The following is a 27923-nucleotide window of genomic DNA, read 5'->3' on the forward strand; positions in this document are numbered from 1 at the left end:
ACCACTGGACACTCATAATATCTGACTTCATTTTGATATTTGATAGGCTTTCACAACATTTTATAATTCCAGTTTGATATATCCCCTTTCATTGACCACATTTCAGCTGGCCACTTCCTTATGATTGTGGGGGCACCCTTGTCACTTGTTGGTGGGCACTGGACTAGGCAGTGCGCCTTACTACAGCCAGCTTGCTCTAGTGGCGTGGGCTCTTCATGACTTTGACCCTTCTCTTTCCTGACCCTAGTTGAGCTGGTCTTTTGGCCTTGTCCCCAGACCTGGCTCTTAGGACTTGAAACCATGAGCCTGCTGATGACTAAGACTGTTGAAGCCACTTGTCTTCCCCTCATGGCAGCTTTGTGCAAGCATAGTATTATCCCCCATGTCTTCCAGTTTTTGTAATCTGCTTTTGTTTCATCTAATTCTTATACAACATTTAGAATTATTGGAATTACATATGTGTAACTTCCTAGGAAAGTATATTTCTGAAATGCCTTGGCACAGGACCGGTTTTCCCCATACCAGCTAAGGACACACTTGGGTGATAATTGGCTTCCTTGAGCCAGTGTCCATCTATATTTGCCAGGCCATTTAGGAAGTAGAGATGGCTGATTGTGAAACTCTTGTCTTAATGGGCATGTGATTATTCTCTGTGTTAATTTCTTCCTAGCAATTCTCTAGATTCACAAATGAGCCAACTGAAACTACTGCATAACTAAAAATACTGAGATCAGTCCCAGTGTACTGCTAAACTTTGAACTCATGACGTCTTGAGGACCTAGACTGTGGGCCATGTGGCTTTTGTGAGTGAGGCAGGGACTGCCCACTGTAGCCATCTGCCCCTGCCTAGAAGGATGTTGGTGCTGCTCATAGTTCCCAGCCAGCCTTCCCTCCCTGTGTCTCAGGCCCTGTAGGGGCAGCATGTAGAGAAAGGCTGTACCCTGCACTTTAGGAACTTAGAGTCTAGTTAGGGAATATGGAAACACTGACAATAAGCCAGCCACTTCTGAGACAGTCCTATGTTCTTTGTTCTATTCTAATAACAGAAGTATAAAGGAAAACATCACCGGCATACAAAATAAAAGTCTCCTATTCTTACCCCCAAAACTCTGTTCTTCTGGACACTGTACATGTCCTGGCCTGTAGTCTGCCTTTTTCATCTAAATACTCACCTTGAGCCCATCTCTGCCTCAGTGCTATATTCTTCTTAAGGACTGCTTGATATTTCTAAGGCTGTTTTTGAATGATTGCAGTTACAGTGTGCTGGCAGGAATTCAGAGCCAGAAAGACCCTTAATGGCATAGGTCAGGAAGACCTCTTGGAGGAACCACCTAGAGCTCCCAGGTTCTGGGTAGGATCCAGTGTGATGCTGCAAAGGAGAAGGAGGAGGAGGAGGAGGACATCCTCTGCTACTTTTCTCTCCTGCTCTTCTCAGGGCTGATGGTGCCTTCTCCTGCTCTGGCACATGGCCCCTGGGGCAGGGAGTGGGAAGGATCAAACAATATTTTGTTGTCAAGGCATTTTCATCTTTGGGACCTTACTGTAGACACGACTGTCAACCCTGCTTTTTATAGATGTTGATACTGAGGTTTGGAAAGGTGAAGGGGACATCCCAAGTCATGGGCAAAACCAGGAAGAGGAGGGAATGTCAGCTGGGTCTGAGCTGGGATGAGCTGACAAAAAGGATCAGTACATGCTTAGTACTGTGGCTGCCATTTCATTACCCTGGTGGTTACCTTATTTTCCGGATGCTGGAGGACAAAGGCAGGAGTTTGCCAGACAGCAGATCAGAGGCTTCCCAGAAGAACAGAGATCTATGTGGGGTGTGGATAAGAGCTCTTCACACAGTAACCCAGCTTTCAGCTGGGTCCCTGGCCTACACCCTGAGAGGGGCCGGCTCATGAATCACGTAGCTATTTCTGGAGCTGATATGAGGCAAGGGGGCACTTTGCTGCACTGGGGTAGGCAAGCCATTCTTCTGGCAGGGAGAGAAGAACAAAGAGGTTGTTCAAAGGGTATGCAGCCAGTTCCTGGAGGGTGGCTGGTGTCTATGCTCACTAGTTGTTCCAGGGTGAGCCAGCTATATACAGATTGACCCCCAAAGGCTGAGGGAGCTGAGAGGCTGACACATCCAGTTTCTCAGAAAGAAACATTTAATAGGGACTTAAGAACAGAAGCAATGTCTCAGGTGGAGACAGAGTGGATCCCTGTACATACTCTCCAGAAAGTATTATTTAAATAGCAAGCTTTTAGGGTAAAGACATGTATAGCTGGTCATGCCTCAGAGTTTATTTTTTTGTTTGTTTGTTTTTTTGAGATGGAGTTTCGTTCTTGTTGCCCAGGCTGGAGTGCAGTGGTGAAATCTCGGCTCACCGCAACCTCTGCCTCCTGGGTTCAAGCGATTCTCCTGCCTCAGCCTCCCAAGTAGGTGGGATTACAGGCATGCGCCACCACACCCAGCTAATTTTGTATTTTTAGTAGAGATGGGGTTTCTCCATGTTGGTCAGGCTGGTCTTGAACTCCTGACCTCAGGTGATCCACCTGCCTCGGCCTCCCAAAGTGCTGGGATTACATACGTGAGCCACCATGCCCAGCTGCCACAGACTTTCTTACAAAACTCTGGGAAGATTAGACAAACATCTTCACTAGAGGTTATTTATGCAATAGGCATTGTTTCTTTTTTTCTTTTATTTTTGGAGACAGGGTCTGGCTCTGTTGCTTGGGCTGGAATGTGATGGTGTGATCATGACTCACTGCAGCCTCAAACTCCTGGGCTCAAGCAATCCTCCTGCTTCAGCCTCCTGAATAGCTGGGACTACAGGCATGAGCCACCACACTCAGCTACTTAAAAAATGTTTTGTAGAGATGGAGTCTCACTTTATTGCCCAGGCCAGTCTTGAACTCGTTAATTCAAGGGATCCTCCCGCCTCAGCCTCCCAAAGCACTGGGATTACAGGTGTGAGCCATCATGCCCAGCCTGGCATTGTGTTTTTATAAGGAGTTGTCTATGCTATGGGAATACATCAGTCATCGTGGTTTCACTTCAAGATGATGTCATACTAGGCACAGTGGTTCATGCCTGTAATCCCAGCACTTTGGGAAACCAAGCAGGAGGATGGCTTGAGGCCAGGAGTTGAAGACCAGCATGGGCAACATAGCAAGACCCTGTCTCTACAAAAAATTTTAAAAATTAGCCAGGTGTGGTGACATGCACCTGTTGTCCTAGCTACTTGGGAAGCAGAGGTTAAAGCATTGCTTGAGCCCAGAAGTTTGACGCTGAAGTGAGTTATGATCATGCTACTGCACTTCAGCCTGGGTAATAGAGCAAGACTCTGTCTCTAAAAAATAAAAATAAAAAAGATGGTGTCATTCTTGCCATGCAACAAACTGTTTTCCTACATAGGTGTCACTGCCCATTCAGGATCAGTGGAAGGCTAGGACTGGCAGGTGGTGTAGGCAGATACAGGTGAATCCCACTGTGGGGATTCCTGCTGGGGTGACCACAGTGCCTGAGGTGTTTAGGCCTTCAATCAGTGGGAGGAGGTTGGGGAAAGGGTTGTTACCAGGCATGGGCCTGGGCCTGGCAGTCAGGATACAGGAGGTGTCTGTGGCCCCTGGACTCCAGCCTCTGGCAGCCATCCTGATTGTTCTCATGTTCCATATGTTTCTCTTCTGTCCCAGGCTCAGTATACAAACTCCACATCCTCTGACTTGGAAGCTGCCCAGCCCTGAGCTCTGCCTGGGCTTCCTAGTCATACTTCCCAAAGATGTGACCGGTTTCCCTGACTCTGAACCTTGGCTCTGATGTCATGTAGTTAGTTGAGGCCAAAGGAAAAGTGATGGGGGGGACTGTTCATGTGTGTGTGTGAGCTGGAGTGAAGGAAGGTGTGCCTAGGCAGGGCCTTTGGTTCCTGGCAGTCCCCTCCCCAACATTCTTGTATTTTCCTGCCGTGAATCTACTGAAGATAGAGATCCGGCTCTGTTCTGCTCTTCCTCTTCTCTGAGTGGCTTTGGGCATATCCATCCCTTGCACTGGAACTCCGTTACCTCCTCTCTACAGCGAGGGGCTAAGATCTTGCAGGCCCCTTGCTCTTAGAATAGCCTGTGACTCTGACTCCCAGCCTCCTGTTTATTTCTGAGGCTTCTTCCCAGAGTGGATAAACACCTCCTCTTCTTTCTCCCTGTCTACAAGAGGCTCACTTTTGGTCAGGGGAGGGGTCTGCCTGAAAGGTCATAGGCATTTGAATAATAGTAATAACATCAGTGAGCATTTACTGAATGCTTTCCAATGTGCGAAGCACTGTGCCCAGCACTTTACATGCAAAATCTCTTCATTTTCCCAGCAACCCTATGATGGGGTATAGATTACTAATATTATTCTTGTTTTATAGCAGAAGAAACTGAGGGTTGGAGAGGTTATTACCTGTCCAAGGTTACATGGCCAGTGAGTAGATGACCCTATATTTAAATTCAACTTGATATTTTATTAAAATTCCTATTCTGGGCTGGGCACGTTAGCTCACATCTATAATCCCAGCACTTTGGGAGGCCAAGGTAGGCAGATCACTTGAGGTCAGGAGTTCGAGACCAGCCTGGCAAACATGGTGAAACCCCGTCTCTATAAAAAAAAAATATATATATATATATATATAAATTAGCCAGATGTGGTGGTGCATGCCTGTAATCCCAGCTACTTGGGAGGCTGAGGCAGGATAATCGCTTGAACCTGGGAGGCAGAGGGTGCAGTGAGCCGAGATTGCACCCTTGTACTCCAGCCCAGGCAACAAGAGTGAAACACTGTCTCAAAAAAAAAAATGTGGAGGGGATATTTCCAGGACACAGGAAAGGATGAGCCCAGTGACAGTATTGCTGATGCTGAGAGAAGGCCAAGGGGTGGGGTGGGCACTACCAAGGGTCAGCTGAGTAGACGCTGAAGTTCCTGACAAGGGTCCTGGTGCTGCTGAGGTCACTGACTGGCAGAGGTGGAGAGCAGCAGTGTGGGAGTCAAGAATGGAGGGGCTCTGCTGAGGCAGTGAGAGGAGAAAGCGGAGTATGATGGATGTTCACACTCACTGGGGTGAGGGGAGCCAGGGGGCTGGTTAGAGAACTGGAGGTGGCCCCTGGAGCATCATAGAATCCTCAAGGCTGTGCATAGGCAGAGACCAATGGCGCCTGCTCCCTCGATGCTGTCTTCCCCAGAACCTGGCTCAGGTGGGCTCCTGAGTACCTTCCCGAACTCCAAGAGAAGAGGCTGGGGTTGATTTGCTAAATTCTGAAGTACTACCACCTGGTGTGAAGGGCCAGGGGTTGCAAAAGAAGCCTTAATGAGCTGTTTGGGACCTGGCCTGGCCAGGGGGGAGAGGGTTAAAAGGGGCTCAGCCCCAGGAATTGCAGCAGTGTAGGGGTCCTCTCTGGTTTGAGCTCCTTGGAGGGGGAGTTGTGATTTGATAGCATCCCCTACTTGCCAGGTTTGCCCAGCAGAAGTCCTGGTGCTAGCCTAGAGCTCAGAGGCTGCAGGGCCTGAGAAAAGACAGAATTGGATTTAAGGCATATTCGATAGGTGGAACTATGGGTTAGGAGGTGCCAGGTCAGGCTATAAGAGGACCATGGTTGTGGGGAGTTGGACCATGTGAGGTGTCTAGGTAACAGTGACTTAGGGAGGCAGCCGAGGACTGAGGATGGGGCCACTGGGGCTAGGAGCCCAGATTGGTCAGTGCCCACTGCCCCTAAAGCCCCTGGAACTATCTTAGAGCAGTTGAAATAGATGCTTGAAGAGATCCAAGGCATTCTAAAACTAGCTAGGCCCCACCCTCCTACCATGAGGACCCCCAGGAGCAGCTTTGAGTGTGGCATTGGAATCAGACAAGCCTGGATTTGAGAAAAATGTAAAAGCAAAGTGAAAACCTCCACCTCTGTACACACCCTGACCTTTAAGTTCTTGTATACTTTCAGAAATGTGTGTGTGTGTATTTGTGTGTATATCCTTCTCATTGTACAAATAAAATAGATGCACTGCTCTAGACCTTGCTTTCATCCCTTAAATTATTGGCCATGTGGAAGAACCACCTGGTTCTTTTAGTAGTAGTCTATTATGTGGTGTGCTTTAATTTACCCAGCTGGACTCAGCTGATAGACATTAAGGCTAGTTTGGGGTTATTCTGATGCAGCAACAACCATACTTTACATAGATCCCTGAACGCTGGGACAATTATTTCTGCAGGATAAATTCCAGATACAAATTTTCTGTGTTGCAGTTGTTGTCTCTCCCCTTCTCCCTAAATTCTCCTTCAAAGAGATTCTGTCCATTCCCACTCCTGCTAACAGTGTATGAGAGTTATAAAATGATGATAGTAATACAGAGCTGTTGGGAGGATTAAATGAAATCACATGTAAAGATTTCTGCCGGTGCCTGCCATATCAGGCTGCAGGGGTGGGGCTCAGGGCAAGGGTTGCACTGAGAATTGGATCACTTTGGACAAGCAACAAATAAAGTACTGGGTTGGGTTTCCGGGTCAGCTTGGAGAAAGAGAGGTGGCAGGAACAGTGGTCTGGTAGCTGCTGAGTACCTGATGTGTGCCAGACACCGAAGCAGGGAAAGGGCAGTGAACCGGATCAGCTTGGCCCCTGCCCTGCCCTTGTGGAGCTAACAATCTAGACAGAACCAGTCTCTGCAGAGTGTGGTAAGTTCTACCAGGATGCTGCCACTCCGAGTCCCCTCTGACTGGGTCTCTCTCTCCCCTGCCCGCCCTGCACCCCCTTCAACAGTGTACGTGATAGAACGGGAAAGGAAGATGGACAGCGGGTGTCAGGCAGTCCTGGCTGCTTGTTGGGCTGCTCTCTGCTGCTGCTGTCTCCTGGACAACTTGAACTGAGCAGCTAAGATCCAAGTATTTCCCTACAGCCCTGCTACCTCCTGTTACTGGAATAAACAACTACTGTTGCACAATTTCCATTTTCTTCTTTCTTTGAAAATAACTCACAGATTTTTAAATTTTAGCACCTTTCATAGGTGCGAAATGGTATCTCACTAATTTGCCTTCCCTGATTACTAGTGACCTTGAACATAAACATATAAGTTTTGGGCAGTTTGTACATATCTTGTGAATTGCTTATACATATTCTTAGCCTGTCTTTTCTGTTGGTTTGTCTTACTGATTTGTAGAGAATTTCTGTATATTCTATCCACTAATATTTGTCTGTTTTATAGGTGTGCAAATATCTTCTTCCTATCTGACTCTCTCTTTTTTTTTTTTTTTTTTTTGGGAATGGAGTCTTGCTCTGTTACCCAGGCTGGAATGCAGTGGTGTGATCTCATCTCACTACAACCTTTACCTCCTGGGTTCAAGCAATTCTTGTGCCTCAGCCTCCCAAGTAGCTGGGATTACAGGCACGCGCCACCATACCCTGCTAACTTTTGTATTTTTTTTAATAGAGACAGGGTTTTGCCCTGTTTTCCAGGCTGGTCTTGAACTCCTGAACTCAAGCGATCCACCTGAGATCCAAAGTGCTGGGATTGCAGGTGTGAGCCACCATACCTGACCTCTCTTAATCTTTTTATAGTGTATTTTCTAGTATGAGAAATTTTAGAAGTCATGTTTACCATCTTTCCCTTGTGCTTTGTATGGTTTAGTCTTTGAAAACTCATTTTCTATTCCAAGCTCATAAAAATAAGTCTATATTTTCTTCTAAAAATGTTTCAGATATAGTCGTTAGTCCACCTGATTGATTGATTGATTGATTGATTGATTTTTTTTTTTTTTGAGACCTAGTTTCACTCTTGTTGCCCAGGCTGGAGTGCAATGGCATGATCTTGGCTCACTGCAACCTCCGCCTCCCTGGTTCAAGCGATTCTCCTGCTTCAGCCTCCCAGGTAGCTGGGATTACAGGCATATGCCACCACACCCAGCTAATTTTATATTTTTATTTTATTTTTTGAAATGAGGTATTGCTCTGTCACCCAAGCTGGAGTGCAGTGGCATGGTCTCGGCTCACTGCAGCCTCTGCCTCCTGGGTTCAAGTGATTCTCTTGCCTCAGCCTCCTGAGTAGCTGGAACTACAGGCATGCACCACCATGCCCAGCTAATTTTTGTATTTTTAGTAGAGACAGGGGTTTCACCATGTTGGTCAGGATGGTCTCGAACTCCTGACCTCAGGTGATCCATCCATCTCAGCCTCCCAAAGTGCTGGGATTACAGGCATGAGCCACTGCACCTGGCCCTGAATTTATTTTTTATCATGGTGTAGGATAAGATTCTAGTTTTCTTTTTCCATCTTGGTAGTTCCAGCTCCATGTATTAATTAGATAATCCTGTTACCAAGCAAAAGGGGCTCACTACCTGATGTGCTAGAAGCCAATTCCATGACACTGGGTTTTTGAGAAAATAAATGCTTTTATTGTAAGTTGATTAACAAGGAGACAGGATTCCAGCTCAAATCTGTCTCCCTGTCCTGGCTTTAAGGCAGTAATTTTATTAGAAAAGGTTAGAGGGGTGGATTCCAGGATGAGAGGTGGTTGGTGGAAGGAAAGAAGAGGTTTGGAAAGTCCTGGGGCATGTACAATAATCTCTTCATGCTACCTCTTGGATCCTATGTGCAAATTCAGGGGAGGGGTTAGTATGAAACACGCAGTGAAAATTCAGGCTGTGACATCATCAGCAGGCTCATTCTGTCCAAACGCCAGCTGGCCATATTAGTTCTAACAGATTTCAGCCAGTTCTTTTGCCTCATAAGCAGAGGGGTTTCAGTGTTTCAGCAAGTTGTTTCTTGTCTGCCATCTTGTAAACTCTGTTAAGGATTGGTGTCTTTAATCTTTGGGGCACAGTTTCAATCCTTTCCCTATTAATTTGAGATGAGATTTGTCATATACCACGTTCCCATATACGAATTAGAATATGAGCTAGAATCAGGAATCTGGTGGATGTGTACCCTCCTTCCACCAGCACATGCATAAACACATACCTCTTATTCTTTTTCGTAATTTTCTTGGCTTTCTCGGACTTTTACTGTTTCATCTACATTTTAGAATGTGTGTTAGTTTCTACAGAAAACCATGTTTGGCTTTGATTGGAACAGCATGTGATTTATCAAGTAATTGGTGAAAGAGTTGACATATTTACAATATTGTCTTCCCACCATGAACAAGTAATCGCTCAATTTATTTTTGTCTTCTTTTTATGTCCTTTAAGTGTTAAAATTTTCTTCACATAGTTCTCGCATATTTTTATTGGTTTTTAAAATTAGATTTTTCCCCTAGGTATATTATAATTTTAATGTTACTGTGAATAGATTACTTTTTAAAAATGTTACATTTATTACTTGGTGGAAATAATTTATTCATTCCATTGGGATCACACATTAGAAAACCTTAGCCCATCTTTGTCACATCATTACCTTGGGGGCAGTTCAGCTGTGAGGGGAGCAGTTCTTCAGTCTGTCCTATGCATGCTCCAGGGAAACCACCCGGGTTCTACAGAGACAATCGTGGATTCCGTAAACGTAGCTCCAGAGTGTCAGGTGACAGACCACACAGAACAAACCCCCAATCCCTGCTTTTCCAGGGCTTATACTCTAGGGAGGGAACCAGACATTAAATAAACCCACAGGTAATAATTGACATCATACTTCCCTGTGAAGAGAAGAGACATAATGCCATGAAAACATACAAAAGGGGAACAATCTGGCACAGTCCAAGAAGGCTTCCCCAAGGCAGTGAAGTGAGCTAATATCTGAAAGATGTATAGATGTCAATAGGCAAAAGTGTAGGAATAGCAGGTGCCAAGGCCCAATGGCAGGAAAGATGGTGGCTCATTTGATAAAGTGGAAAAGGAAATTGGTGTCATAGGCAGCAAGGGGACATTAGGAGCAGTTGAGAAACAGACAGGAATAAGATGGGGGTTCATAGCCCAAGTTAAGGATTTTGGTATTTGTCTTGTGAGTAATGGGAAGCTGTTGAAGGATATTAAGCAAAGGGATGATATCACATTTGCATTTTTAAGAGATCCTTTTGGCTTCTGTGTAGAGAGTGGTTTGGAAGGGGGCACAGGTACACATGGTGATTATGGAGAGAAATGAATGCATTTGAGATATTGGGAAGTAAAATCAACAGGACTTGGTGATGGATTGGATATGGACATTGAGGAAGAAGGTAAGAGTCAAGGATGACTTCTGGGTTTCTGACTGGAACTGGGTGCCTGGTGGTGGTGTTTACAGAGGTTGGGAACAAGAGAAAGGAATCATGGCTGGTTGAGAGGGAGAACAAACTGAGTTAGTTTGAGGTTTCAAAGTATCTATGAGACATTCAAGTGGAGATGTCAGGTAAGCAATTGTATATAAACCTGAAGCTTGGAGGAGAGGTTGGGCTAGAGATGTCAATGTGGAGAGCCTTGGCATGTTGATGATCATTGAAACTGTGGCCGTGAGTAAGATCAACTTGGATGGAAATATGGCGGGAAAAGGAAAGATGGCAGTGTAGGGCTGAGCTTTAAGGAATTCTGGATGGATCTGCAAAGGAGTCAGAGAGAGAAAGCTAGAAGAATGGGATGTCCTGAGAGCTGAGTGAAGATGTATTGGGAAGAGAGGAGTGATTAGTAACATCACATGTTGCTGAGAGATTAGGTAAGGTGAGAACACAAAAGTGTCTACACTGTTTTCACTGAGGAGGTGGACTTTTCTCCAGTTCTTGTTCTGCGAAGGAAATCAACAGAAGGAAAGACAAGACTGCTTGGAACTAGAAGACAGGGCTCCTCAGGCCTGGAGAAAGGCAGACATTTGTGTAAGCATGGAACAGGTGAGCTCAAAGGTGCAAAGAACTAGCTGAGGCAGGAAGGCTAGGAACCCCCGCTAAACTGGACAGAAGCATGCTAACAAAACATTAAATTCCAAAAAGGTTAGACACCAAGTAAGGGAGTCAGGCTAATGTCACTCAGCTTTGAGACTGAACAGAGGAGACATTGTTCCTCAAGAAGACTATGTCCTCTGTGGTAGCTGCTGGAGGGTCCAGCACATAGATAACCAAGCAGATGACCATCCATGCCCTGGGGAGGTCCTTCTGAACAGTAGCAACAGTCTAGATCTTTCATGACCACCATTACAGATTTTGCTAATATACATCTTTTGAAAGGAAACTCTACATGCAACTCCAGTCTGGAAAATAGATACTATAGAATTGCTGTGGTTGAGGCAAGGAGGAACCATCCCCTACTTTTTATGAAAGCTCAGGGGCCTGAGGAATACATTTGAAAGGCCCTGGTCTTTGGGATTTTGCAGTGCATTTGGCCACGGGAGATTTGGGATGGTTAGGGTTTGCCCTGGAATGTCATTCTGGGATACTGCCTTGCGAGCAAAATCATCGGTGTGTTAACTGCTGGTGTATTCTATGAGGATCTGTGGACACTTTATTGCTGAGAAGTATTCCATTGCATTAGAGGTACCACAGTTACTCATTCACCTGTTGAAGGACCATTTGGGTTGTTTCTACCTCTGGGTGATTATGAATCCATCTGCTATAAACATTGATGTTCAGGTTTTTGTGTGAACCTAAGTTTTCATTTCTCTAAGCTGAATACCCAAGAGTGGAATTTCTGGATCATATGATAGGCTTAAGAAACTGCTATTCTTTTCCAAAGTGGCTTTGGCATCGTGCATTCCTATCAGTAATGAATGAGAGTTCCGTGGCTCTGCATCTTTGCCAGTACTTGATATTGTCAGCAATTTTTATTTTAGCCATTCTGATTGTATGTAGTGGCATCTCATTGTGGTTTTGTGTTTTCCTAATAGTTAGTGATGAAGTCCTGTGCATATTTGCTCTCCGTATATCCTCTTTGGTGAAGTGTTTTTTCAAGTCTTTTATCCACTTTCAAATTGGGTTGTTTTCTTACTGTGGACTTTTGAGAGTTGTTATATATTTTAGATACAAGTCCTCTGTTGGCTGTGATTTGCACATATTTTCTCTGCATCTGTAGCCTATCTTTTCATCCCCTTAACAGTGTCTTCCATGGAGCAAAAGTTTTCATTGTGATGAAGTCCAGTTTATCAATTTTTTATTTTATTTTATCACGTTTTTGGTGTCAGTCTAAGGACTCTTTGTCTCACCCCAGGTCATGAAGATGCTTTTCTATGTTTTCTTCAAAATATTTTACAGTTTTATGTTTTTCATTGAGATCTATAATCCATTTGGTGTTAGTTTTTGTATAAAATATGAGGTTTAAAATAGCTGAGGGTTTTTATGAGGTGTTTTGCATACCATACCAATATTTTTCAAAATGCTTTCTCCAATGAATTGCCTTTGCTTATGTGTCAAACCAGTTAGCCATGTTCATGTGGGTCTATTATTGTCTTCTTCATTCCATTCCTTTGATCTATGTGTCTGTTTGCCAATACCATTAACCAGTGATCTTGACTACTATAGCTTTATGTTAAATCTTTATTTTAGTCATTTTAGTTCTCCTTCCTTTCCATACATTTTAGAATTTGTTTATCTTTATCTATTAAAAACTCTTGTTGGGATTTTTATTGAAATTACATTAAATCTATAGATCATCATGGGGCTTAATGGGTATTTAAGTGGGATTGGTTGCTCACCCTTACATGCCATAACCTTTAATGATGGCAGGCAGCCTGCCCATTCATTTGCTGGGTTGTAATTATTCCACAGTTAAAGTCCCTAGTGTATGATTACATTGGTGTCTTTGGAAGTTGGCAGTAAATGAGGTATACTATTCATTAACTTGGGTAGGAACAGCCATTACAAGATGGCCAGTATGTTGAGGGACTTGTGGGCCGGGTTATGCTCTGAGTCATATCAGCCACCATCATTCACAACCGTGGTCTTCCTGTGCCTCACTTCTGAGCAGGTCATGAGCAAGATCACACACTGTTTGCCGCCATTGGAAAATCCTCCCTCTCTCGAGGTCTTTACGCCGTCATCACGGGGTCATAGAACTGTCATGTACTAGGCATGATTAGGTTTTTTCTCTAGATTTTCCTTAATTTCTTTTGCCTGGTATATCAGCCTCATTCATATTTTTTTTTTTTTTTTTTTTGAGATGGAGTCTTGCCCTTGCCCAGGCAGGAGTTCAGTGGCGCAATCTCGGCTCACTGCAACCTCCACCTCCTGGGTTCAAGCGATTCTCCTGCCTCAGCCTCCTAAGTAGCTGGGATTACAGGCGCCCGCCACCATGCCTGGCTAATTTTTGTACTTTTTAGTAGAGATGGGGTCTCGACATGTTGGCCAGGCTGTTCTTGATCTCCTGACCTCAGGTGATCCGCCGGCCTCGGCCTCTCAAAGTGCTGGAATTACAGGCTTGAGCCACCATGCCCAGCCAGCCTCATTCATAATTATTCCTCCAAAAGCTGCATTACGGATATGTTCATGATATATGTCATGATATAATGAACTGCTTCCTCCTCCTACTGTAGTAATGTCACCCATGACATTGGGTCTTCAGCACCAGAAAAACTTTTCTTTTTTTTTTTTGAGATGGAGTCTTGCTCTGTCGCCCGGGCTGGAGTGCAGTGGTGCGATCTTGGCTCACTGCAAGCTCCGCCTCCTGGGTTCACGCCATTCTCCTGCCTTAGCCTCCTGAGTAGTTGGGACTACAGGCGCCCGCCACCACGTCCAGCTAATTTTTTGTATTTTCAGTAGAGACGGGATTTCACCATGTTAGCCAGGATGGTCTCGATCTTCTGACCTCATGATCCGCCCACCTCAGCCTCCCAAAGTGCTGGGATTACAGGCGTGAGCCACCGCACCCAGCCCAGAAAAACATTTTGTCCTCTTCTCAAGTGTATTTTGGGGCTTCTCATACTTGTCAGCCCCTTCCTCCCCTTTGATCTTGACAGTGACATCTTCCCCAGCTCACACCGTGGTCCTTTGGTCTATCTGAGGCAGTGGCATTACAAGACTCTAGCAGAAGAGTGGGTGCTGAGGAACTGCTTATGTACTCATCCTGTCCCGAGTACTCTGCCCCATTACTGCCCTTCAGTCCCCCACCAAATCTGGCTGGTGTCAAGATCAAAGTAAAACTGCTGTCTACTCTAAGCCAAATACAAAACAGTTTGTTTCTAAGGCTTGTCTTCCCCTCAGGGTGTGGAAGATTGCTTGCTAAAGTCTTGTGTAACAGAAAAGAGGATATTGCCTCCATAAACTATTTGAGATTCCCTTTTTTATTTCCTTCTCTCACCAGTATGAGAGAGATATAATGAACTGCTTCCTCCTCCTACTGTAGTAACGTCACCCATGATATTGGGTCTTCAGCACCAGAAAAACTTGGTTTTCTCCTCAGGTTTACAAAAAAAAAGTGAATTATTTAAGTCTGACTTAAATTATTATCTGTATGTCTTTCATCTTTTATAAACTCATCTGGATAGAACCCATCCTGTCCACAACAAGCTGTTGAGCCCCAGAGTCACCTTGTGGCATTTCTGTGGATGTGCACATCCCTGCAGTCTTGTGGCTTGGATTGCTCACTGTATGATGTTTTGCAAGACGAAGCTTTGTACATGCAACCTGGACCAGCAAACAGGAATGAACGTGCTGCACCAGCACGGCAGGCACCTCGGTTCTTTAGCAGTGCTGTAAACATAGACAATGGCCTAGAAAATTATGAAAAATAGCATTTGAAACGTACTATATGATCTCACTATTTAAGAAACCCCACGATGAAACTTTCCTCTCTGTAAATTGAGAGCTTGTTATTTTTGACCTGTCTTAATGATATTAACTTTGTTCTCATTACAACATTTCCCTGTGTTATCTAAGGCAGTAGCTGTACAACTCTGTCTTCCTTCCCATCCTGTAGAAGAGGAAGCAGAGGCTCAGAGAGGTCAAGTGTCTTACTTGAAATCATCCAGCTCTGGAAGAACAGAGCCAGGACCTCGGCTCAGGTCTGCCCAACTCCCAAGTTGGTGGCGGGAACATGGGGAAAGTGGGCGCTGGTTTTAACCTCTTCTTTTGTTGGTCATAGTTTTTTAAAAGCTCTTATTTTCTCTATTTTATTTAAATGGGGTGATAACCTTCCTGTAGAGTAACATGGTCTTTACTGGAAAATACCAAGCACTTCTGGATCTCCAGCCACTTGCCTGGGAATTGTCAGCATCCAGCACTGGAATTGAGTTACACTTGAGGGAGGCTGACACGCACCCAGGCGTCCCCTCACACATGCCTTGCTCAGGCTCCTCAGCAGCCACTCCTTTTCCCGCACCCTCATGTGGAAGGTGGAGGTGTGGCGGGTGGAGGCTGAGGGGCATTCACTCGGATGTTGTGACTGTGGACAGAATTCACTCCATATCTCAATTGACTGTTGGACCAGGTCGTTCTGAGGCGATGGGCCCTGACTCTCCTTGGGACACTCTGAACAAGGAGAAATCTAGATCTGGACCTTACACACAGATCTTGGATTTAGAAGGAGAACTGGGGCACAGAGAATAGGGAGGCCTTTCATTCCCTTGATGCATAGCCACATTTCAGGTCACATGCAGCCCAAGATGCTGTCTGATTTGAAGCGAGCCTGATCTTGTGCAGTGAGCACTGGGCCAGAAGGCAGGAAGGTGTGGTGACAGGCCAGGACCTGCCTCTAATTCACTATGTGACCTCAGTCAACTTATTTCCCTTCTTTGAGCTCAGCATCCTCTTCTTACCAAAAAATGACTGGCCGAGGTGGTCCCCAAGGCAGTTCTGACTGTAGTCCTGGCATCTGAGAAGTTCTCAATTGTCTCAGTATCTACAGTCAACCCTGTCCTGGTAGCCTAGCAGCTCTTGCCCAAGGATGAGACCACAAGCAATGCTGGCAGTGCAGCCTTGTCAGGCTGGCCCAGCGTGTCCGGATCTACTAGATAGATTTTGTTTTTATCCAAAAATTGTGTTACTGGGGGCCTACTGTTCACAGGACTGATTGGGGGTGAATGAGATGACTCATTCACCTGGGGTCCCCTAGGCTTCATCAGCTTCTCATAGGGCTTGGTCTTGGCCCTGGGATAGCTGCTTGGTTTTGTCCAGGGGCAGCCTCCCTCCCAGGATGCCACTTCAGGATGGTGGCAAATGCACTTCTGAAGACCTATGAGCAAGGACCCATCCACAGCTCAGCAAGCCCTCACCCTTTCCAGACCAATCCATGTAAACGCTCGCACCTGTCCGGAGAGCAATGGCAGCCTGAATGCTTGATGGGTTGGGCTGCAGTCAGGTGAGACACAGGTTGGTGGGTGAGTTGGTTGGCCAGCTCCTGGTCTACTTCACCTTGGAGTGGGTATCTTGGGACTCAGCTTCACAGAAAAGCTAGGCCAGAGCTGAAGCTGCAGGAAAAGGAGGCAGGAAGAGTAGGGCAGGAAGAGAGCCTCGGGAAGCCCAGGGAAGGCTCTGAGCTTAGTAGGCAAAGGCAGCTGCTGTTGTGGAGCCTGGGCCAAGGCTGTGCTGATTCTGTCAGCTCCATGTCCGCCTCCCTGTAGAAGAAGGGGAAAATGGAAGAGGTTCCTAACTTCTCCTATCTTACCCTTCAAACAGTCTGATGAAAACTACAGACCCTTGATTGCCTCTGCCCAGATATCCCCTGGAAGGACAGAAGCTGGGCTGGTCCCTCTGCTGTTCCTGGTCATCCTTCGCCCTATTACTCTCCCACTCAGCACATGGACCTGGTACTCACTGGCCTTGAACAGAGGCACAGTGGCATTGCCTTTAGGACATTTTGTTCTCATCGGTGTAGCCCCTTTGCACTGGGTAGTAAACGATGCCACTGCAGTTGCACATCCAAGGAAAGCTGAACTGAAACCATAGCAAGTTGAATCTTCTCTCTCTCTCTCTCCGCCCCTGTAGGAGCCGTCTCATGGCTGTCTTGAGGTTTTTACTTATTTGGAAAATGCTTAAAGATTTTCCCCTCCCTTCCTACCTCTGCATCTGGGCAGTAAAAGGGCTATTGTGGATCCTCTGAAACCTCCCGGGAGGCTGGTTGGCCTCCTTCTGTCAGTCTAGATGCCCAACGTGGGGCAAGGGCAGTTGAGCAGACTACAGGTCCTCCTGCCCCTGGCAAAGCCATCATCTCCCCTGGTGGCACTTTTTGGAAGGTGTGGTGACTGACTGTAGTTGTCTTAGCAGTTGAGGGCCAGCCCTGGGTGCCCATCACTGGTCTGGGTGATAAGGGGCCACGGTGCTGCTTTCTCACTCCAGGAGCAAGAAGGCTGCGGGCATCAGAACCCTCTGGGAGGCTCCGGTCTTTCTGTTTGCTTTTCCTGCCTAGCTCTCTTGGGTTGGGACTGGTACAGACACTTGCAAAAACAAGAAGGACCTAATAAGGCTCAATTAACATATCAAGGCACTCGATTAATCATTTACAAAGTCCCAGCCATGCAGGTGAAGGTTCCAGATGCCAGAATAGGGCTGACTGAGAATTGGAGCCTTCACCTGAGAAGGCCTATACTCACATTTCCTGCAGGTCATCCCTGCCCTGACCTCTATGGGAACTGGAGCCCCACTTGCCCATTGCCTACCCGGAACCAGGTTTCTGAGTAGCCCATGTGAATATCACCTCTGGGACTGTACAATACAGTAGTCCTAGATCCTGGGACCAAGGGGACTACTGGTTGGTGTGTCTGGTGGCCAAGGTTGCAGTGGGCACTGGTGGCCCTGGAGAAGACCCCAGGGCTTGTTGGACAGGCCTGGCATCGTCCATCTATCTTTTCTGCTTCCAGCTTGAAGGCAAGAAGGTGGGAGGTGCCCCTGCCAGAAGCTGCTCATCTCTTCCCAAAGCTGCTGTGCACCTGAGACCCAGGGCTTCCTGGGCCTTTCTGACCTAGCCTGGGCTCCTGGGCCACATCTGTGTGCTCACGCACCTCTCCCTGCACGTTCCCCACCCCACACTTGTGTTTGCATCCATGTGGCAAAGCTCTGGGTGCCTGCCCCTCTGCAGGCCCCACATCAGACTGGGGCTGAGAATACTGAGGGTTGGTTCAAACGGCTGACTGCGGGCAAGAGAGGCAAGCCAGTGCGGGGTCCCCTGGACCTGACCCCCACTCCACCTGTAGTCCCCTGGGAATAGTCCCTGCTTCTCTGGGGCCGGTTGAATAGGGTGGTCTGAGACACTAGATAGTGAATGGGGGATGAGCCTTTTGGCGCTGATGCTTATGAAAGGAAGCCAATCCTTAAGACCCTGCCCCCGTCAGGAGCTGGAACCCAGCCCTGGTCCCTAGACTGGCCACAGGGGGGGCACTTGATCTCCAAGAAGCAGCTCAATCTGAGCAGCCACAGCAGGCACCAGAACCTCTTGCCAGGTTGGGCACTGACTGCTACCAACGTGCCTGGAAAGGTGGTGCCTGTTACCATCCCAGCCCCCCCACTGCTCTTTTAACCCCTCTCCCTTTTTTCCTTCTTTTTAAAAAGGTTTATATTTTTAAATAGCATTCTATTTACAGAAGTTGAGAGAAGAGTTGCCGAGATGGTAGTTTCTGTAAACGGTTTAACATCTTACGTAACCATAGTTCTGCCAGCTTTTTGTCTTCTGCTTGGCTGTAGAGGAGGCAGTTGCCAGGATGGGCCATCTCTGGTTGTGGAACACCTGGGTTGGGGCCACCTCTGCCACAGCTCCTGCTGGGTGACTCGCACTGCCAGCTAAGCCTCAGTGCACAGGGGGCCCCGGGCTTCAAGTACTGAGTGGCCCAGGACCTAGGCAGCATGGGTCCTGGATAGTGCACGAGTTCTCAGGCAGAGTCCCCCACTGGGAAGTGGGGAGCGACGGGGATGGTAGCAGAGCAGAATGCCAGGAACGGTGAGGCCCTGGGGTGGGTGGGGATCCTGGGGCTGAGACTAGGCTGTGAAGCTCAGTGCACCCTCTGGAGATGCAGTACCCTGAACCCTGCATCTAGAAGAAGCAGTTGTAAAATTTCTGGGCCCCACCGCAGGTGCTCTGAAGAACTATGAGGCCTGCCTTAGGGGTTTCCCCTGCGCTAGTCATCCCTGCTTTGGGCGACTGAAGCAAGGAAAACGCAGGTCACTCCCACCTCCAGACCCACGCTACTCCCCATTGCCCATCCTCCCGACAGCCCGGGAGCAGAGATTCTGTCCTCAGCTAAAGGTGAAAAGGTCCTAAGGCTTTTGGGAAACTTGGTGCTCCAGGAAATAAGTGACTCGGGTTTCTAAGTTATGTGTGGGCACTCAACGCCCCTGTCATGGCTGTCACAGCCCCCTGGTTTGAAGTCCTCCATTTTGTAGCTGCTGTTTCTAACCTCTGTCAGCACGCCTGGGAGTAACGAGCTCAAAGTCCCTAGTTCCCCACGTTTCCAAGTATGTTATGTGAAAGCACCGGCAAGGACGAACCTGATTAAACTGGAGGAAAAAGGTGGAGCAAGCAAGACTAGGACATTTTTGTTTCCCCAGCTAAGCTGCCGCGGTTCAGGGGCTCTGACAGGTGAGAAAGGCATGGCCACTGCCTCAGCTCTGTCTCTGGAGGCTGGGGAGAAGCGGAAGCAGTGAGGAGACTGACTGATGTCCTGATGCCCACGCCCGACACGGCGGTCATGAAGACTGAGTGGCCCCATGTCCAGAAAGCCTTCAGCAAAGGGCCTGGCACTTGTGAATACCTCAGAGCCTGTGAGGCCCCTCCCACTGCAGCCAGCCTCCAGCTGAGTCTCTGGCCTGAAGCCCAGGGATGGCCTGCACATGAATCAAGCAGGCTATTTCCAGAGCTGGCAGGGGAGGGGGCTTTCTGTCCCAGGGGCAGGCAAGCCAATCCTGTGACAGGGAGAGCACAGGGAAGGGGTTATTCAAGGGGATCTGCATGCGATTGTATTCCGGTTTCCCTGTCCAGAGCTGCCCATGCAGGATCCCGGGGTGGGCAGGCCATCCAGGCAGATGGAAGGGACACTCTGCCTGGGGCTTTCCTGCTGCAGTGACCCCAGGGCCTGGGGTGGCCAGGCTTCAGTGGGTGGGGTAGGCTCTGGCTGGATGTGAGAGACGACTTTGCTGTAGCCCCAGTCACCTCTGTTCTCTTTCTGATCCCTTTTCTATCCCAGTTGGGTCTGAGCAAGCCTGGCTTGCCAGAGGCTTTAGAGCCATAAAGCCCTGGGTTCAGATCCTGCCCTTGCCTCTGCCTCGTCGCATGTGCTTGAACAAGAGACCTAAGCTCTCTAAGCCTCGAATTCCTTGCCTGTGAAGTGGGAATGATGGTAGTATCCACCTCAGGGTTGCTGTGAAGACGAAATCAGGTACTTGACCTTAGGAGGCCTCAGAATAAATGAGCCATTCATCCTCTCCCTCTGAGCAGGCTTTCCTGGTGAAGGGCATCTAGACCCAGACCTGTGCTGCTGAGTGGAGCCAAATGAAAGTGGACTGAGATTAAACCTGTGCCACAGGAGAAGGAAAAGGAACATGTCCGTGCAGTAGAGGGCAGCTGATACAATGGGAGGTCCTGGAAAATCTCCCTACTAACCCACTCGGCGTGCCCTGTAATAGCGATGACACCAGGCTCCAGAGAGAGGCACTGCCAAGAGAGGGGTCTAAGAACAGATACAAAAAACACAAGAAAACTGAAAGAAAACCCCTAAAGGACTGGCTTAATTGATAAGATTCATGCATTCATGAACTTTGGAAAAGTGAAATGCTTACTGCTTATGAGTTTGATGACAGTGGTTGTTCTGAGATTTTAAGTGGCCACAGATTGACTAGCAGCCATTTAAAATATGTCCTTATGGGAAGAGAAGCTAATGCCACAAATCAGCTGACAAGTAGTTGGGGTCCTTCTTGACCTATGGACTTGTTTAGCACTCAGATCTCTTGATAGAGCACTTAGCCATGACAGGGCTCAGGCTTCCAACTCCATTTGGAGGAAAAGTGAGCGTGCTAGGCTCAGGAAGACACCACAGAGGCTCCAGCCACCCCGTCCCACTCAGCCAGGTTTTCATCCCTGCCTTCCTTCATCGTTTAAGTCAAGGTATAGAGGTTGAGGGCACATTGTGAAATTGTGTATTGCCCAGGAATGAAAAACCAGGGCTCTTGATTATTCTTTGAGGGTTTAAAGCCCCCCTTTAAAAGGAGATTTTAATTCCCTTTCCTCTGTTATTCTTGGGTGATGGGTCAGCTGTATCCCAAGAAATGACCCCCAGTTCCCCTGCAGGGGGGACGACATGCTACCTGGTTTACAAACCAAGTAGGGTTGGCCAACTCTGGTTGCCTTGGCATGGGACCATTCTGCGAGTTCTCTAGTACTTGTCCCTGTGAGGGTGAGGGCGTCTTGGGTCTGGAGTGGCAGGAGGGAGAAAGCAGCTGAGCTGAGCCACCCTCCTTCCATTCAGCAGCAGCAATGGCAGGAGCATGGTTTCACCAGTCTGCTCAATAACTTTCCCCTGCTGTAGCCTTCCCGTGGTCCTGGGAGGCTAACTTTGCAGGGCCTGGGGTTTGCACCAGCCCATTCTCACCTTCTTCCCTCTTCTCCCTCCAGTGTATGTGGTAGAAGACCAAAGAAGAGATGAGCTGGGACCATCCACCTGCCTCACAGCCTGCTGGACTGCTCTCTGTTGCTGCTGTCTCTGGGACATGCTCACCTGACCAGCCCAGCCGCCCTGTCCTGCCAGCTCTGCTGCCACTTCTGACAGGTGTGCCTGCCCCCATCTCTTCTGATTGCTGTAACAAATGACTAGCTTTGCACAGACACCTCTACCTTCAGCACTATGGGATTCTAGATTAGTGGGGGTTGCTACTGTTTAATTCAGTGACTTGATCTTTTTAATGTCCAAAATCCATTTCTTATTGATCTTTAAAGATGTGCTAAATGACTTTTTTGGCCAAAGGCTTAGTTGTGAAAAATATTTATAATTTTTAAATTATACATTCAAGATAGTGGCCAAATGTAACACACCATGGAATGATTTCTCTGCTAACAGCCTGTATGTTTCAATAAATTTGTCCAAAGCTCAACTGTCTGTCTGTCTAAATGATTCCAGGTCTAAGCTAAGCTACCTGGAGTCTGTGCTTGTCTCCTGGACTCTGTTACCATGTCTAACTACTCATCTGCTCACTGAGGCTTATAAAATGTAGGTATCTCAGCTAGTGGCCACCATCCAATATATGACCAGCAGCCAATCTTTATATTCTGGTGGTGATGCAAACAGTGAGGGTGCTACAAGGAAGGCCAGTTCTGAGGCCAGGTGTCCTCCAGCTGGGTCATGGGCTCCTGGCCAAGCTACTCGCCCCCTAGTCCCACTCAGAGATAGGCTCAGGGAGGAGCATTTGCCACCACATCTTGCACCTGCCTTTACCCAGAGCCTAGGAAAGGGCCTTTTGGTAACCAGGGGCTGCCCCCTGGAGTGGCTTCCAGGCCTGCTCCCTGGAAACCCAGGAACCTACAATTACATGGGGCCAGACAAGAGGTTTTCCTTTTTTTTTTTTTTTTTTTTTGAGATGGAGTTTCACTCTTGTTGCCCAGGCTGGAGTACAATGGCGCGATCTCAGCTCACCACAACCTCCCCCTCCTGGGTTCAAGCAATTCTGTCTCAGCCTCCCGAGTAGCTGGGATTACAGGCATGTACCACCAGGCCTGGCTAATTTTGTATTTTTAGTAGAGACAGGGTTTCTCCATGTTGGTCAGGCTGGTCGCGAACTCCCAACCTCAGTTGATCTGCCCACCTCAGCCTCCCAAAATGCTGGGATTACAGGCGTGAGCCACCGCTCCCAGCCGAAGTTTTCCCTTCTGGCTGTCCCCTCTCACCCCTCACCCCAGCTAGTCAGCCGTGCCACTCATCTCATATTTGGCCACACGGTGGCGCCAGGCTGCCATAGCAGCAAGTCCGATTTTCCTCCATCAGCTGGCCCGCCCAGCCCAGCCAGCCCAAGAAGCTGCAGCTGACAGCTCCCTGCCTTCCCTCCGAAGCAGTGGATGTGCTGATAAATGTTTGTTTACCAGTGCTCTCTTTAAAAAAAAAAAAAAAAAAAAAAGCCATGTTTTGTAGCATGTCCTATGTCTTATTTCTGTGATGTACGTGTTCCCACCATGCCATGGCTGATTTCAAGTTACCAATGTGATGTCACTGACTGGAGCTGGGAAGGGCAGCACAGGACCTGCCATCATGTGGGATTTCTACCACCCAGACACAACAGAACCAACCTCACAGGTCACAGCCAGTGCGCAGATAGAGCACAGATCGTGGTCAAATGTAGTAATTAGGGATGCATTTTGAATATTTATTGTCCTTGTTTTTAACATAATTTGCAAATTTACATAATTATAATGGCTGTGTTTAACAACTAGCTTGCAACAAAATTCTTGAAAATTGAATAATTGGCCCACCTGGGCTGGGATGAGCCAGCTGGATCACACCGTTGCCCCCTCAGCCTCTAGGAGGCCTCAGGATTACGGCTTCCATCTTACGATATTGGCCAAAAGGAGACAGTGTTGGAGGTGCTGCTGACTGTTGAACTTCCTTTTGGAATGTATGGGAGAAGGCAGGGAAAGGAATCTTTAGGCAGACTGCCATCCAGGGACTGCTATTCTGTTCACTGAGATTCAGCTCTGAACGTCTGTTCTTTTTTCCTCTTCTACTACATGCAGGCCCGGAAGCTGAGGGTTAGTCAAAGGTACAGGAAGGGAAAAGAGAAGAGGGCAAGGCCCATCCCCCAAGAAAGGAAGGGCACTGATGCAGAGGGAGCAGGAGCTGAGGTGGAGACGGCCACTGCCTCTCTCACCCTCTGTTCCATCCCTCTGCTCAAGAAAACCAGGCTTAGCAGAGTGGGACAGATGCTTTTTATTGGTCTGGCTGGCGTGCCTAGTGGAAAGCTCAGGCAGAGCTTCCTATCCTGCCCTGGCTCCCATCTTCCCTCTCCTGGGAGTTCATCACACACCCTGAGAGGGAAGAGTGTCCTGGGCAGAGGTGGCAGGCAAAGCCAGGGTAAAAACTCCAGGGCTGGGAAGCAAATGGGGCTCAGGGTGATGCAGAAAATGTGATGTTGCCAGGCCACCCAAATAAAGCATCCATCGGGGCAGAGGAGAAGCTGTTTCCCTGCAGAGACTCCTCTGCCCCCACCAGGAATGGGAGGGGCAGGAGGAAGAGCTTCCCAGAGAGGCTCCCTACTGGGCCCTTCGTGCCATCAGCATCTCCCGGATGTTGTCCTCAGCTTCCTTAACGCTTCGCTCCAGGTAGGACTTTTTCTGCTGCAATATGAGAGACAAAGGTTAGGACCAGAGTGAATGGGCCGGGCTGGAAGACACAGCTTTGACACCCAATGGTTATGGCTTTTCCTTTGTGACGACGGGTGACTTCCAGGAGTATACTGCGAGCCAGGTAGACACACCTACCCACAGTGCTCCCCCAACCTCCGAACCCTGGGTGATCATGGGCAGGCAGCAGGGAGGAGATAGCTTTGGTAGAAGCAAAAGTGCTCTGTGGAAGACAGGCAGTAGCACTCCTCCCCCAGAAGGAAGCAGACTCTAAAAAACAGGCGTCTCAGTACATGAAGTTATCCCAGACAGACAAAGGCCAGGAAATTCCAGGACAAAGCTCCTGTCCGTAACAGACTATCTCCTCTCAAGGTTTTCCATGGCCTGGGCCAGGCGCCTGTAGCCACTGCAGCTATAAAATGGACAGTGCACGCTCTGCCCTGTCCAGCAGGAATATGGGCTGCTGTGAGGGCTGTGGGGCTGTCTCACATCGCACCAAGTGGGTGAGTCAGGAGGCAATCTGCTTTTCTAATGAGACTGCTGCCTGCCAGGAATCTGGGACACTGACACACTGAGGAAAGCGGACCTTTTGGAGGCTTACCTTCTACCCCATCTGGGTCCTAAATTTAAAATCTCGGCTTAGACAAAGAACTTTCACTACTTTCAGGAGCCAGGATCTCAAAGATTAGTCAAAGGAAACGATGTCTGTACATTATTTGCCCTGTGCTCACCCCAGAAGTATGGTGGTTTTACCAGTGGTCCTTGCCCTGAGGACATAGTTGTGGCTGTATTCCCAGTTAACAGACATGAAATGAAGCCTCCCTTTTTGAGGAATACTATTCATGTCCTGAGGGAATACTCAAAATTATCACCTCCCAAGGCACATGGGACCGAGCCACACTGGAACCAGTAATGCAGTCACCAGGCAGCCCAGGCCCTTCTCTCACCTCAACCCCCTTCACCCAAGCACCTGTTGATTCTGTTCCACCCACTAAAGTGCCTACAGGACTCAGGGAAGCAGGGAGAGGTTAGGGCAGAGGACAAGTGAGCTCTCTGTCCAATTAATTAGTTGTTTGTTTGTATGTTTTATTTATTTTTGAGACAAGGTCTCAGCTCAGAGTGCAATGGTGCAATCACGGCTCACTGTAGCCTCTACCTCCCACCTCAGCCCAAGTAGCTGGGACTCTAGGTGCACTGGGACTATAGGTGTGCACCACCATGCCCAGCTTTTTTTTTTTTTTTTGTAGAAATGAGAAACTTCAATTTTTTATTTTTTGTATTGCCCAGGCTGATCTCAAACTCCTGGACCCAAGCGATCCTCCCTCCTCGGTCTCTCAAAGTGCTGGCATTACAGGCATGAGCCACCATGCTTAGCTATTTATTAAATGATACATATAGAGGCTTTTTCCTACAGAAGCCAAATGTGGCATACACAAATCTTTATCAGTTCTTCCGTGAACCTCTGATTCCTGTCTGTCCTCTCCTTGCTTCAAATTTCCTTAAGGCTAGAAAGAACCCTCTTTACTCATCTCCCATCTGTCTAAGTTGCACAGAATTCCTTGTGATACAACAGGAGCTCCATAAAAACTCATGGTGCCCAGACACAATGGCTCATGCCTATAATCTCAGCACTTTGGGAGGCCAAGGCGGGCAGATCACCTGAGGCCAGGAGTTTAAGACCAGCCTGGCCAACATGGCAAAACCCTGTCTCTACAAAAAATTAGACGGGTGTGGTGGCGGGCACCTGTAATCCCAGCTACTCAGGGGCTGAGGCAGGAGAATCACTTGAACCTGGGAGGCAGAGGCTGCAGTGAGCCAAGACCGTGCCATCACACTCCAGCCTGGGCAACAAGAGCAAAACTCCAACTCATGGTGACCATGATAACCATTCAATCCAATGCCTGCAAATGCATACTGTTGCTAAGGAATTTTAATTACATTGCTAAACCAAATACAGTCCTATCACTGTGATATCAGAGTGGGAACTTAAACTTCCTTTGATAAACAACTCTTTTTTTTTTTTTTTTTTGAGACGGAATCTCGCACTGTTGCCCAGGCTGGAGTGCTATGGCGCCATCTTGGCTCACTGCAACCTCTGCCTCCTGGGTTCACACGATTCTCCTGCCTTAGCCTCCCAAGTAGTTGGGATTACAGGCACACACCACCAAGCCAGCTAATTTTTTGTATTTTTAGTAGAGATGGGGTTTCACTATGTTAGCCAAGCTGGTCTCAAACTCCTGACCTCGTGATCTGCCCGCCTCGGCCTCCCAAAGTGTTGGGATTACAGGTGTGAGCCACCGTGCCAGGCCGATAAACAACTCTTAGACTTTTAACTGTGGTGAGCTGAAAAAAGGCAAATACTAGTAAGCCCTGACACACACTAAAGAATGTATGTCCACTGGGTGTCACACAGAGGGGAGCAATAGCTCGGTGCCATACGCCACGTGGGCACCCTGTGGACCTCATGTGAATGCAGGGGAAAGGCGAGCGGAATAAGCCCGCTTCTCCTCCTACAAAAGTCAGCCAGGGCCCAGGGACTCTGGTCTGTTGCATTCAATCTCTGCCAACTTGCTGCCACAGCTGGCAAAACCATAAACTTGGAACATCAGCAAGAGCTCTTCTGCCCTCCCACCCAGGCTCCCCAGCCAAACTCAGGCTGTACCTCTCAGCTTTAAAAATTCCTTCTTTGTAAAACCTCTGTCTTCTAACGCTTTGATGAATTTTACCACTGCATATCCTAAAGTCTTCAGGTTTCCAAACGATGATGCAAATTAACATATCTATCTATCTATATTTTTGTTTTGTTTCTAGAAATGAGGTCTTGTTATATTGCCCAGGCTGGCCTCAAACTCCTGGGCTCAAGCAATTCTCTTGCCTTAGAGGCATGTGCCACGGTACTGCCTTCATCTTTAAATTTTTAATTAGTTTAAATAAACGTAATAGACATTTCTTAAAAAAAAAAAAAAATTCCAATAGGACAGGACATCCCTAACATAGTGGACCTTTCTAACTGTATTTCAATAATTCCTGTCTCAGTCCCCAAGCATATTTAAGCCCAGAAGACTCTCATCATAATCAAACCCAGAACAAGGCACCTGTTGTGGGTTGAACTGAATTTGACAAAAAGATATGCTGAAGTTCTAATCTCTGGTTGGAAAGAGGATCTTTGCAGATGTAACTAAGTTAAGATGAGATCACATTGCATTAGGGTGGGCCCTGAATCCAATCATTAGTGTCCAAACAAGGCGCTGTGAAGACCAATTCGTGGTGGTTTCAAATACAAGTAGAAAACCAAGTAGAAAACCAACACAATACCTGAAATGAGGGATGCCCCCAGACATCAATTCTACCACAATTATTTGGGGATAAATACGATCCTAGCTTACAAAGTTTTAAGGGCAGTTACCCAGGCCTCTGCAATTCAGTGTGGTCAGAGGCGTGGCAGGATTGGTCCTGTGAGTGCAGAAGAACCTTGGGAGGCCTCTGTCTCCACGGGTGTCTTAGTCTGTTTGTGTTGCTCTAAAGGAATATCTGAGGCTGGGTAATTTATGAAGAAAAGAGGTTTCTTTGGCCCACAGGTCTGCGGGCTATACAAGCATAGTGCAGCATCTGCTTCTGGAGAGTTTCTGGCTGCTTGCACTCGTGGTGGAAGGTGAAGGGGAGCCGCCTGTACAGAAATCATGTGGCCAGAGAGGAAACGAGAGAGAGGAGGTGCCAGGCTCTTTTCAACAGCCAGTCAGTGAAGAAACGAAGCGTGAGAACTCACTCCCATGAGATTGGCACCAAGCCATACAC

At 47.7% G+C, this 27923-nt stretch overlaps 2 protein-coding genes across 7 annotated transcripts in view; one reads left to right on the forward strand and one right to left on the reverse strand.

Annotated features, from left to right (window-relative positions):
- Positions 1-21892, forward strand: part of CYSTM1 (cysteine rich transmembrane module containing 1) — an 85661-nt gene extending 63769 nt beyond the window's left edge. For 4 of the 5 annotated variants that reach the window (XR_009213815.1, XR_009213814.1, XR_009213816.1 and 1 more), the window contains one exon: positions 6766-6946. Coding sequence is in view for 2 of the 5 variants with exons in the window: in XM_058439903.1 (XP_058295886.1) it covers positions 6766-6872 (107 nt within the window). In the remaining 3 variants the exon portion in view is untranslated. Of the gene's footprint in view, positions 1-6765; positions 6947-21416 lie in introns of those variants that run through there. The other variant, XM_058439904.1, reaches the window with a different exon arrangement.
- A 1236-nt stretch (positions 21893-23128) lies between these two features.
- Positions 23129-27923, reverse strand: part of PFDN1 (prefoldin subunit 1) — a 59289-nt gene continuing 54494 nt past the window's right edge. Inside the window, exon 4 of one of the 2 annotated variants that reach the window (XM_032158066.2) lies at positions 23129-24122. In XM_032158066.2, the coding sequence (XP_032013957.1) occupies positions 24039-24122 (84 nt within the window). In that variant the 3' untranslated portion in view covers positions 23129-24038. The remainder of the gene's footprint in view (positions 24123-27923) is intronic. The other variant, XM_058439906.1, reaches the window with a different exon arrangement.

The sequence above is a fragment of the Hylobates moloch genome, unplaced genomic scaffold (assembly GCF_009828535.3).
Source record: "Hylobates moloch isolate HMO894 unplaced genomic scaffold, HMol_V3 SCAFFOLD_6, whole genome shotgun sequence".
NCBI classification, from domain to species: Eukaryota; Metazoa; Chordata; class Mammalia; order Primates; family Hylobatidae; genus Hylobates; species Hylobates moloch.